At 42.3% G+C, this 13081-nt stretch overlaps 1 protein-coding gene across 4 annotated transcripts in view; it reads right to left on the reverse strand.

The window, feature by feature from the left end:
• Positions 1-13081, reverse strand: part of BCL9 (BCL9 transcription coactivator) — a 1690791-nt gene that overhangs the window by 150632 nt on the left and 1527078 nt on the right. For all 4 annotated transcript variants that reach the window (XM_044072112.1, XM_044072109.1, XM_044072110.1 and 1 more), the window contains one exon: positions 10788-10887. In XM_044072112.1, the coding sequence (XP_043928047.1) occupies positions 10788-10887 (100 nt within the window). The remainder of the gene's footprint in view (positions 1-10787; positions 10888-13081) is intronic.

Below are 13081 nucleotides of genomic sequence, written 5' to 3' on the forward strand. Positions count from 1 at the left end.
CGCGTAACAACTCCCTTTCCACGTGTAACAGTCCCGAGTCATTACATATACATTAGCTGTATGTGTTACTGACTCTGCTCGGAGAATCTGTGCCATCAAGGAAACGGGATTTATAACATGGCTTTAGATAATAATAGCAAAAGAAGCACTGTGCTACGCAGTAAAAAAATATTCCAAGCAGGATCGCTAATTTAGGCGTTCTACCTCAAATTGGCATTGCCCAATTACCTACCGACATTTATTTGCCGTTATGTAATCAGAAGACGTTACTATGTTTAAGCGAGAGTTGCACTGACAAAGTTTATAAAATGAATATATACAACTTAAAAAAAAATAGATGCCTATGACACAATAAAACATCTTACAAAATAATGCAATGAATACAAAAACGGCAGCTATTTCAGCCAGAAATAGTCAAAATGTGCATTATATAAATAATGAAACTGGAACATTCAATGCTCTGTCCATCTACAGAAAGCAGGATAAATTTATAACACTGCCTGGAACACAAACAGTTTTTCATTCCATAGGGAATATAAACATCGAAGGGACAAAGGGTTATGCAGAAACATGATTCTGTGGGTGGGACTGTCCATTACATCAATGAGATATGAGGGTGAGTACTGATGTTTAGGTTTCGGTCCGAGAACAGAAAAGGCATTTTCAGCTGGTATAGTGCCCCTTTAAGGAAAAAAAAAAAAAAAAAAACTCAGTGTTTCTGAACACAGTTCCATGCTGACTACAGCAATTCTCCTTCAATACTTGATTCAAGTAACTTGAACAGGATGTCATTCAACTCTGCAGTTCGGTGCTTATCGGAACACACATATTTTGGCATTACATTTTCTGATTTTAACAAAAGCACAGAGCAGTGCATTTCTTTTTTTTCTAACTCAGAGAACAGCTTTAAAAAGGGGGTGGTGCGCGCCCCTGTGCCAATGCCTAAATCCACCATTGGTAACCCTCTGCTCTCCCAATTACAGGGAGTTGTATTACAGCTGGCTACCCTGATGAAGAGTAATATTGCCCTGCCACATTAATTTACACGCAACACTAAATAACTCGTTCTTAGAACAGGAAGAACCCTAGAACATGTCTGAAATTAAAATTTCATTCAACTCCATTACTCCATACTCTTCAGGGGCTACAGAGGTCACTGGCTGTCATTCTTGAAAGTTCTACATCTCTTCAATATGGCATGTACTGCTAGGATCTGCCAAATAATTAACAAAATAACCAGTCAGATTTTAAACCAGAACAGGCCCATAAAATTAAACCATGGTGAGGGTGAGGTCAGACAGTAAAAATAAATCACATAAGACTACAATGACTCTGTAGCTACCAGTGGTCCAACACAGTATGCATTCAGAAGGGTATACAAGTACTTTGGAAAATGCACAATGCCAAAAGCACATGTACACATAGAAATCTGCATACCTGAATTCTTCAGTGCTTCATGTGGAATATAAGCTCTAGAACTCCATTGAGTAGCACAGCATTCCTAAAGCTAACAGACTTCCAAGGCAAATCGTAAAGAGCTGAATTGTATGGTGTGTACAATGAAATCAAATCCTACTTCTCCTATCTTTTGAAAATGACCCACGACACTTTCAGAATTTAAAAAAAAATTGTTACAAGAGGTCAGGGTGAGTGATAACTTTGCTCAAAACACCAAAGTCAGCAAGCTTTGTGGTGTAGAGACATACTCTGAGAGAGAGTCCTGCTTCTTTGAGTTCTAACTGGGAGCAATTAGATAGAATTCTACAATGATAGCTTGTTAGTATTCAAAAATGTGCATGCTGATTGGTCAGCCCAACCAGTGTGCCCCACTGTAAATTCCACATATACCAATAGAAAAAAAGTTAACTTTCTTCTATTAGTATGTACTCTGGAAGTATACATTTCAAGTGTCCAGATTTTCACAATGTCCAAAATTTTGCTTCATATTTTAAGTCTGTCTCTCATAAAATTTGGGATTTTCCAGCAAATCGCTGAGGGTGAAGTTATTAAATAATGATGTCATATTTCAATTTCAGAATTTATATTCTTCAGGCAAAGCCCAATAGCATTAATCCTGTTATTCTTTGAGTTTATAACAGCAACATTTACAATATGGATGTTTGTCCTCCTTACTTAAGGCTCTACAACATTCTTTGAGTTAAAAAACTTGAGAGATATGTACGGTGGGGCAGGCCAAATAAAAGGAAAATCAGGTACGTTCTGCAAAACTAAAGCAAAATACCGGACTTTCCTTGTATTTTTGCCCTCTCTCTCTCTTATACCGTTAAACCGTTCCGACTTTACGGTTAAAGAAAACAATGGTGATCTTCATTTCTCCACTGCTTACTTGAACAATGTAGAAACAACACAAAGGAACATCACGGACCTGTTATACAAAGACATTATTTAAATAATTTCTTTCTTAATTAATGTAACTGTATAATAGCAATAACTAACTCATGGGTGTGGGTATATTGAAGTTTACCACATTTGGCTTTTTGTAATCACTCGAGCTTCGTCTTCATTATCAAACCATGCCAACCATGGGTAAGTCTTCAATATGCCCATACCTATTTGTCGGTTATTACTTAAATTATACAATATGGTTTTGTCTTGCCTAAGCATGACTAACTTACCGAATACCACATGCAAGTATTCTCTCACGATGAAACAGCAGGAGTCGTACCAACTATGAACTGCTCAGCCATGATATCGAGTACCAAATGGCGCTTTTTAAATATTATTAGGTTGTGGCAACACTGGACAACCAAATAATCCAATGCTACTGAAAGGCAATGAGGACAGCCACGACAACTTAACAGTTTGGGTAACCACAGCTGTAGTGTTTGACTTAAATGACAGTCTTACCGTACTCATCTTTCTAATAGTTGCACACTGGAAATGATACAATCACCTCTTGTGGAAGCTCTTCAACCACTGGTGGTGAAGCAGTACTGCAAAGGTTCTCCATAACAGAACAGTCTAACCAAACTGAACAGTCCAACCAAATAGACAAATATCCTCAAAAAGCTGTTTTGCATACTGGATGAAAAGGATATACTCACCCTGAAGGTAGACAAAGATTACTTACCCTCAACTCTACACAAATTGAGATGCTCATACTGCGAAGGCAGATTTCTAACAGCAGCAGCCACTTTAAGCCAACACTGGATTGTGAATAGAAAAGTACAGTTTTGTACCTACCATAAATGTAGATGTCCGATAGGCATGCATCTGCAGTCCTTACAAATGGGTTGTCCTGTCGTCAGGATTCCAAAGTTTGGGTCTGGCCTCGGCTGGTGTCGCACTTCACCCGACGTCATAGCGGCAGTTCTTTGGGTATAAAGGCATCAGCCGACGACATTTTCCTCAGTCTTTCTTGCCCCAGATGCCAGGTGCCCTCTAGAAAGGCTAAATTTGGATAAATGCAAATGGTTCCAAATAGTAGAGAGCAAACAAAAAATAAGCATGTATGTACATATATACAAACAAATACACCATAATAGATTCTCCCAGCTAGCTACAAGATGGGCAAATACCCTAGGAGTACCACAGAGGGGAAGGAGGGTGGGTAATCCTGACTGCAGATGCATGCCTATCGGACATCTACATTTATGGTAGGTACAAAACTGTACTATGTCCTTCAAGGATGCATCTGCAGTCCTTACAAATGGGTAGAATACCATAGCCAAACTGGGGAGGAGGAGAAATAGATTATGGTGTAGTTAAGATCCCTTGCAAAACAGCAGTGGCAAAACCTGCTCGGGATCTGGAGTATAAAGGTAAATTATAATGCTTGGCAAATGTATGCACGGAGCTCAGTAGCAGCCTCTAAAATGTCTTTGGTAGCCACTCCTCGTAAAAAAAGCTGTGGTAGTGGCTGTAGCCCTTGTAGAGTGAGGCCTGATGTTTTCTGGAGTTTTCTTTCCATGGTAGGAGTAACAAAATCTAATGCAATTTCCTATCCACTTAGAGATTGTCTGTTTTGAAATTGCTTTTCCTTCCATTCCTGTTGCATATGCTACCAGTAGCTGGTCAGTTTTTCTATTGCTCTTGGTCCTGTCCAGGTAGTAACGTAATTGTCTATGTACATCCAAGGTATGCAGCAGTCTTTCTCCCCTGTTTTGTGGGTTGGGGAAGAATGTAGGAAGGTGGATAGCTTGATTTAAAGATACCCTGGAGACCACCTTTGGCATAAAAGTAGGATTAGTTCTCATGGACACTCTATCTTGACGGAAGATCAGGAAGGGCTGTACTACCATTAATGCCTGTAGCTCAGATACCCTTCTTGCTGAAGTGATTGCAAGCAGGAAAGCAGTTTTCCATGATAAGTACTGTAATTCTGCTGTTGCTGCTGGCTCGAAAGGAGGAGTGTCAACTTTTCTAGCACAAAGTTCAAGTCCCATGCTGGCAATGGCGGCTTCCTGGGTGGCTTTACATTTTTAATCCCTCTCAGAAACTGCCTGAGCAGAGGATGTGAGAATACTGGAGGATCCAAGTTGTATTCTGCTGAAATAGCTGATGCATGAATCTTAATGGAAGAATAGGACAGGCCGTTGTGAAAGAGCTCTGCCAAGTATTCCAGGATGTTAGCTATGTTTACCAGTGACACATTCTCTCCTTTTGCAGTACTCCAAATGAGATATCTTTTCCATTTTGCTGAATAATTTTTCTTGTTGAGGGTCTGCGAGCCTCCAAGATAATGTCTTTAACCCTTTGAGATAAAGCTGGGTTACTTGGTCTTATGCAATGTTCCAGTCAGTCAGCTGCAGTGTTTTCAGGTTTGGATGCAGGGTTTTGAAGTTGTTCTGTGTTAACAGCAAGGGAACTAAGGGCAGAGGCCATATTTGTTCCCGAGACATATTCCTCAGTAATGGGTACCAATGTTGCCTTGGCCAGTCTGGAGCTATCAGGATGATCCTTGGACGGTCTTCTTTGATCTTCAGTAGCACCTTGTGCATCAAAGGAAGAGGTGGGAATGCATATGCTGTCAGGTTTGTCCAACTGAAAGATAGGGAGTCCACTTTCCAAGCAAGTGGGTGGTACGTCCTTGTGCAGAATTTTTTCAGTTGGTGATTGTGTGGGGATGCAAATAAGTTTATTTCTGGCAGTCCCCATTTCCCTGTAATGGTTTTGAAGATGTCCGGATGCAGCATCCATTCGTGGGCATCCGTGGTGGTTCTGCTTAGGATATCTGCTAGTATATTTTCTTTTCCTGGCACAAAAATTGCTTGTAGCTGAATGTTGAAGCTCAGTGCCACATTCCAGAGGTCCATTGCCATCCGGCATAGAGGGTATGAATGTGTGCCTCCCTGTTTGTTGATGTACCACATAACTGTGGTGTTGTCCGTCCTTATCAGCAGTTGACCCTGTTGAAGAAATGGTCTGAATGCCTGAATTGCCAGTTTTACTGCCAGCATTTCCTTTTGATTTATGTGTAGGTGCAGCTGGTCTTGAGTCCATAAGCCTTGTATGCACTTGTCCAGCATGTGTGCCACACCAACCGAGGTCTGAGGCGTCTGTTGTGATGGTCTGGCTTGGTTGAGTGCTGTGGAAGGGAAGTCCCTTGTTTGATTGACAGGCCTGGGCCCACCATTGGAATTCTTGTAGCAGGCATGGAATAATTGGAATTTGGGTTTCTAGGCTGTGCTTGTGCTGAGACCATAAATTCCTTAGGTACCACTGTAACTTTCTCATATGTAGTCTGGCATGTGGAATTAATATTATGCAGGATGCCATGTAACCGAGAGCTTGCAGGACTTTTCTTGCTGTTAGCTGGTTCTGCTTTGTTAATGCCATGAAGTAGAAAGGGAGTTGCTCCTGTTTTTCTACTGTCAGGAATGCCATTTGTTTTGTTGTGTCCAAATCTGCACCCAAGAAGGTAATCCTTTGGGATGGTATCAGCCTTGACTTTTTTATATTGACTGTGTATCCCAGGGCTTGTAGTAGATGAATGACCCTTTCCAAATCTTTTGTTAATTTGTTTTGTTGTCCACTTGTAACAGGCAGTCGTCCAGGTGTAAATTTGAATTCCCTGAAGCCTGCAATGAGCAATTACTGATGCCAGGCATTTCGTGAATACTCTGGGCGCAGTAGATAAGCCAAAGGGCAATGCTGAGAATTGATAATGCTCTGATCCTGCAAGAAATCTGAGGTATCTTCTGCAATTTGGTCGTATGGGGACGTGCAGGTATGCCTCCTTGAGATCTAGAGTTACCAGCCAAGACTCCTTGCCCAGCATGGGAAGAAGCTGCTGTAGAGTCAGCATTTTGAATTTTGGAACAATGAGGTATGTGTTTAAAGCGGACAGGTCGAGAATAGGTCTCCATTGGTTTTCTTTTCTTGGTACCAGGAAGAGTCTGGAGTAAAATCCTTGCCCTTGTTCCATAGATGGTACCCTTTCTACAGCTCTCATCCTTAGTAAGTGAGTTATTTGTTGTAGAGCTTCTGTCTTCTGATTTGGAGGTAGGTTTGGCATTCCTCTCTTCCTTGGTAGAGTATGGAAGTGAAACCTGTAACCTTGGTCTATTGTCTGTAAAATCCATTTGTCTCCTGTGATGTAATGCCAGTTTACTGAAAATAAGGCTAGCTTCCCACCTAAGGGTGCTTCTAGTTGTTCCCTGGTAGGCGGTGCCAGAGCCAAGTCACTGTGATTGTCCTGTGGAAGTGGTGGCGGCTGGATCTGTGGCTGTACCTCGCTGGTTGTTAGCCTGTCATTGACGTCCCCTGTAGGCACCTCTGGATTGACCCCTGCCTCTTGAGCGCCTATTTCTGCCTCTCGGAGCTCTGGAGGTGTCTGGAAAGGACCAATTCTAGGCCAGTTCCTCTTGACTGTCTGGACAGATTTTGCTTTCTCTTCCACCTTCTTCAGCACTTGCTGTGCAGGGGAGCCAAACAAATTGAGCTTATCCATGGGAGCATCTAGGAGCTTTGATTTAACATGGTCTGGTAAGGACTGCTCTTTTAACCATGCATGTCTTCTGATCACTGTGCCAGTCATGGCTGATCTAAAGGAAGCCTCCAGTGCATCATAGCAGCATTTTAAAGAATGATTACTGACCTGCTGAATGTTATGTACCATTTCCTGAACAGATTTTTTGTCTAATGGTTCATCAGAGGACAGATTTTTAGTTAACTGATCTAACATAAATTCCTGATACTGAATCATGTGGAATTGACAGCTCAAGGCTCTAGCTGAAAGAGTAGCAGAAGTGTAAACTTTTTTACCCCATCTCTCTAAGGCCCTAGATTCCCTTTCAGAGGGGAGGGGGTTTTTGGCAGAGGTAGCTGCTACAGCCTTGGGTCCCTGGGAGATAGTTTTGGGATCTGCAAGAGGGGCCTTATACAAATGATAATGTGTGTCCGGAACCCTGTAGTATCTATCGGGCTTAGCAGGGGCCGGAGGAAGAGAATCAGGAGCAGTACAAGCATCATTAAATGCATCATCCACAACAGTAAGTACTGGAGAAATGGCTAAAGGCCTATGCTGTGGCAAATGCAGAAAGGTTCTAAGCCTTTTCCTAGAGTCTGAAAAATCCTGGCCCTGCCATTGAAATTGTTTTGTTCCCTCATAGCATGCAAGGTTTCCCCAAAGGACAATTCCTCAGGCGGAGAGGCAGAAGGAATGGACTCTTCTGCATCAGAGTCCTCATAAGGAGAAAAAGGGCCTTCTGGAGGGTTAGAATTATCTGATTCATCAGAGGAGTTATCTGTAGAAACTGGCTCAGAGGGCTCTGCTCTAGGCCTCTTCTCTGGAGGTGGGTGAGAGGCCCTGTCTGGGTGAGGTTGGGATCCCCGGATCAAAGAAATGAGATCCTCTGCAAGACTAAGCATTTGTGAACTAGAGCTAGGCCTGTGTGAGGGGGTCTTAGCAGGCACAGTTGTGGTAGATTTTGCTGCTTTAGCCCTGGCAAAGGCCTTAATCGACATAGATGCAGGTGGCCTAGCAGCTCCACGTGCAGGGGTAGAAATATCCGGATAGTATCAGATAAATCCTGTGAACCTGCAAGAGCGGGTGGTATTTCAGACCAGACGATTCCACCATGCTGGATGAGGCCTCGGTAAAGGAAGAACCGTGGACTCGGTTTCAGCGAAACCGAGACACGTCCTTTTCCTTGTGCTTTTAGAAATTTGCGTAGTCAAGTCCGGTCCAGGCATAATGTAAGCAAAATAAAACTCCTCAGCAAATTCCTACCGGCGTCTAAGTGTCCGCCGGTTGAAAGAAGCACAGGCTAGACAAGCTGCTACGTCGTGGTCTGGGCCTAAGCAAGGTAAGCAGTAACAGTGGAAATCTTTATGAGGTATTTGTTTCCCACAAGTTAAACAGTTATTCACTTTTTCTGACATCTGCTGAGGCAAGAAAGAGTGGTACTGAGCTTTAGAAGTCTTCGGTACTTGTAGTAGTAATCTCTGGTTCTGACCGACCGGCACTTACAGCTTCTGCTTCGGCCGCGGCAAGAAAGACTGAGGAAAATGGCATCGGCTGATGCCTTTATACCCGAAGAACTGCCGCTATGACGTCGGGTGAAGTGCTACACCAGCCGAGGCCAGACCCAGACTTTGGAATCCGGCCGACCGAAGGGCTGCCTGACGACAGGACAACCCATTTGTAAGGACTGCAGATGCATCCTTGAAGGACATCATGTCAACAGTCCTAACTGGAGAATCAGCGAGGAAGGAAATCCACAGAGCTCGCACAGAACCAATCACACCGGCAACTGATCCATACGAAGCAAAACAAACAGACCTCCCCATTAGTCTTTCCAAAATTGACCTGCAAGAGATTTCTAATGGGTAACAGACGGATACTGAGACAACTTATGCTGTGCAGCAGAACTGAAAGAAATCTGTAACTGTATTTCTCTCTACAGGGTACTGAAAGCCAGAGAATGCCCAAAGAGAACTTTTAGCAAAAGAAGGTGTGGAATCTAGGTATTTTCACCAATGCAGTCACGCATTCTTTATTACTACTTCAAAGAAAGGGAAGTCAGAGCATTCTACATTTTACTGAGGCACTCACAAATGTTGTATACAATCTGAAGAATACAACATCTTGACTACCCCACCCCTGCAAAGCAGCATGGGACTTTGCAATTCCAATACGAGAAACTGTTGATTTCTCAGTCTTGGTGATCAAAGGACAGCTTACACGGGGAGGGGGAGTGGTAATGTAGCAGCCTATACTATCACGCACAGCATTACAGTTGAGGGGGTAGCAGAGGAAGAGGAGTATGACTCGAGGTAGAGGAAAGAGTGCAGCTGCACAGCTACACACCTGAGAAAGTGATGCGAGCACGGATATTGCTGGCTGGAAAGCCTGCATCCATGGGGCAGTGTTCCAGCCACTGTATGGAGAGGGGGAAGGATCCTAGGTGACCCCATCACATATGCACCTACTTCAGGTCAACACACACAACACACACACACATACCACAACATGAAGTAAACTGCCTTGAAGTTAACTGCACTAAGACTGATGTCGACAGGTCTGGAAGAAGCCCTCTTGTGACTGGGTCTCTCTCTCTCTCTCTGTAAACAAAGTTTATATACTTGCTGAGATCATTAATTATGTAAGCTATAGAAGAAAATGCAAAGAAATGTAGATGAATGACTTGGCTTTTTTAAAAAGAAAAATTCAAGCCTGCCAGCAATAAAAAATAAATGGAGGAAAGCTGAACAGACTTGTTTCCTTTAATACTAGTGTTAAATGTAAAGCACCTTGCATAGTGAAAGGTTGTAGCTAAATGGTTATTAGCATTAAAGGGCATGACCCCTAACAGTACTTCTGTCAAAAGAGACGCATAAAGAACACCAGAAAGACCCAAAAAGTTACAGAGGACAAAGAAGCACACAGCTCTACTGCTATCATATCTACTACACAGTGCAATATTACCTGAAGCTCATCACGCTAGTTCAGCATTGAGTAACCAGATTAATTAATATTAAAACATATCTGTAATGGATAATAAAAAAAGTTAACAAAAGGTTACAAGAACTTCATTCCTGGATATAATCAGAACGACTTGGTTCTTCCTTATGCTCCATCTACTGTTTCATAAGCATTTGTGCTGTTAACATTTACTATTTTGTTAACCAACAGCCACTGAAGTAAAAGAACCTCTCTCCAGAGGTGACCAGACCATGGTGGACTAATAAATGTGCGCTGCTCAGCTACAGAGGACAGAAAAGCTGCTAGGAAACAAACTGGTTTAACAGGACATTATTTGTTTGTAGCTTAGTGGCTTAATGTACTGAGCTAAATGCATAAAACTGCATTCTAACATACTCTGATGCACTGTACTACACTGTACTGCATTCACGGTTAGTGTGACATAACATCTTCCTGTACTGTACCCTCCTGTATTGTTTAACAGTTCACTGCTGTGCCTGACTTTTTAAGTTACACTACAAAACATTCCACGGGACTGCACTGTGTTAAACACATAGCAATGTACATATTCCATTCTATGCTGCACTCAACACTGTACACAAATGTACTACATTCTGCTCAGCATTTCAACATCCTCCACACTTGAATGAAGTACCACTATACCATAAATTCCACTGTATTTCATTATATGACAGTGTACCATCTTTCACTATGCAAAGCTATACATCGTGCAGACGGCAGTTTTATAATAGTGTGCTGCAGGAGCCATATTCTACTAGGTTCCACTGGATGGCACTTTACTTTACTCTGTTATATTAAGGTCTCTGGTCTGTGATGAACACTGTCCACAGATGAGCTGGGCAGCAGATGAAGACAAACAGGACCCATTACTACTTACCGTGGACTGGTTATCTTTCTCTAACTTGGTATTAGAGATGTTCTGCTTGTGGTAGGAAACGATGGAGTCAGCCTGCCCCTTCAACACCGCTTCTGCAGCTCTGCAAACAAATCAGAAGGTTTTGAAGTTATGCACCAATTAAGAATGAAAACAATACAATTGAAAGCTTGTGCAGTTGTACTCAGGAGCTCTGATGCAGGTTTCTACACAAAAATGACATCTGAAAATACTCTTTAATTTGCAAACATTTACAACAAACAGGTAATGATGCAGAAATGCAGGCAGGAATTAAAAATATACATGACTACGTTCTCATTCCTTGAATGGCTATTTCGAGGACCATCAATTAACTGAATCCAATACATCAAACCCCTTTCTATGGAAACCCTATAACAAACTTTAACAAATATGGGTCTTGTGGGTGAAAAGTCCTGTACTCCATGCAGAATCTGATCAATGAAACAAACTCTTGTGGCAATTAAGGCCCACTGAATTTACAGAATTTCCTTAACTACTGAATCAACAACTGACACTATTCCGGCTGCGCAGATGTACTCTGTGCAATCTTACACTTCAAATTCTCTCAAACTCTAAAACCTATAATGTCCCTGGGAAGATTGTTACATGAACCATATTTATTTTTTATTTAACATTTGTTAACTGGGAAAGTCCAACTTGGAACAAAGCCAGTTTTCAGTGGAGGCCCGGGCAGAAACGCTTCAGACGCATGTCTTTGTAACATGGGAGGAAACCGGAGCACCCGGAGGAAACGCACATGAATACACTGTGGACATGCAGACTCCGCACAGAAGGTAGCCCAGCCACGAACTGAACCGGAGAACCTCGTGCTGTGAGGCAACAATGCTACTGCTGCACCACTGCACTGTCCAAGACCACCAAATATGAAAAACTGCCTCCAAATGCCCACCATTTAGCTCACAGCTCCTGCCTCCAGTTCTTAGTTGTTTCTCCGTGTCCACATTAAATTTCTTTTTATGTCTTCGCATTACATGCCTTTTTGCTGACCCTTTTACAATGTCTCCATCTTGTAGATGTTATAAAGTTGGGGTTCTTTAGTATAACAGGTAATGTTTTTTCACAGAGGGGCCATCAGACTATGCAGCACTCACTGTACCAAGGTAATAAAACTCCAGAGTTTGAAAATAATGAGTAACAGAGACTTGTATCAATTGTATCCATCAATGTATCAACTGTATCCAACAATGTATCAATTGTATCTATCAGTGCAGCTTACGTGTAGAGTTCCCCATCCTGTGCAGTGCAACGCAGCTTGATGTATCCACAGCCCTTGACACTATCACTTAAAAAGTGCAAGTACCTGCATACTTACAGATTAGTGCAGCACAGGACCTCTGAAACCACAGCATCAACACCTGTATATCTACTGATGAAATGCTCTCCACAAAATAATATGCTCTTCAGAAACTGCTAGTATTTTCTAGTGTGGTTACAAGCCAAGCAACAAAGTGGTTGCTACCCTGACAAGCCTGTTTATATATTGCTGTAACAGCAAAAGCATCTTATTTTGGGATTCACTTACAGGAGGCAAATCCCTGAAATTACCTATTTGTGGAGTCTGTACAGAAAAGGAAAAAAAAAATACCAACTACATCTTTGGTCAACCTCTGAGAGGATAGGGAAAGTCTACTTCCGTGGCCTTACATAGTCTGACTTCAGGGCATCTTTGAATCTAGCCAAATATTTCAACAACTGCCTGTATAGAGGTTTTTTTTTATTAGTTATGTCCCTCCCTATGTATGACAATATCCCTCTGTCATCCTATTGGCAGTGAAGCTGTGAGGCAGACCTCTGCAACCACGGAGTTACCACGTTGCTCAGGTTCAGGGATACCAGAAGTGATGGTCGGATGAGAAAGAGTACAAATCCTTGCAATGTGTGAGGCACATGGATGAGGCCAGGACCTTGGAAAATAAAAATGACAGTTTCAGCACAAACTTTAAACAAGTCGGATCAAAATCCTGTTTCAGGGATACTCAACTTTGAAGCCCCATTTTCACCTCTGTGGAATATGATGGTCTTGGGTGTTAAACCCCCAAATCTATACAAACTGCAAAGTCTTACCATACTTGATTTAAGTTTTTGACAAGTGTCAGTGATGCATGTAGTGACAGCTCAAAAGGAAATGGAAGCAACAAATGTCCAAAGCAACGAGTGTTCCTCAGACAAGGAACTTGGCCAACCAACAATGGTTTCGAGCTTTTCTCCCTCCTTAAAGTAAGTAGCCACAGGGCTCAGCCAAAGAAACTGGACAA

This window comes from Protopterus annectens, chromosome 5.part0 (assembly GCF_019279795.1).
Source record: "Protopterus annectens isolate FY-2018-M chromosome 5.part0, PAN1.0, whole genome shotgun sequence".
Classification (NCBI taxonomy): Eukaryota; Metazoa; Chordata; order Ceratodontiformes; family Protopteridae; genus Protopterus; species Protopterus annectens.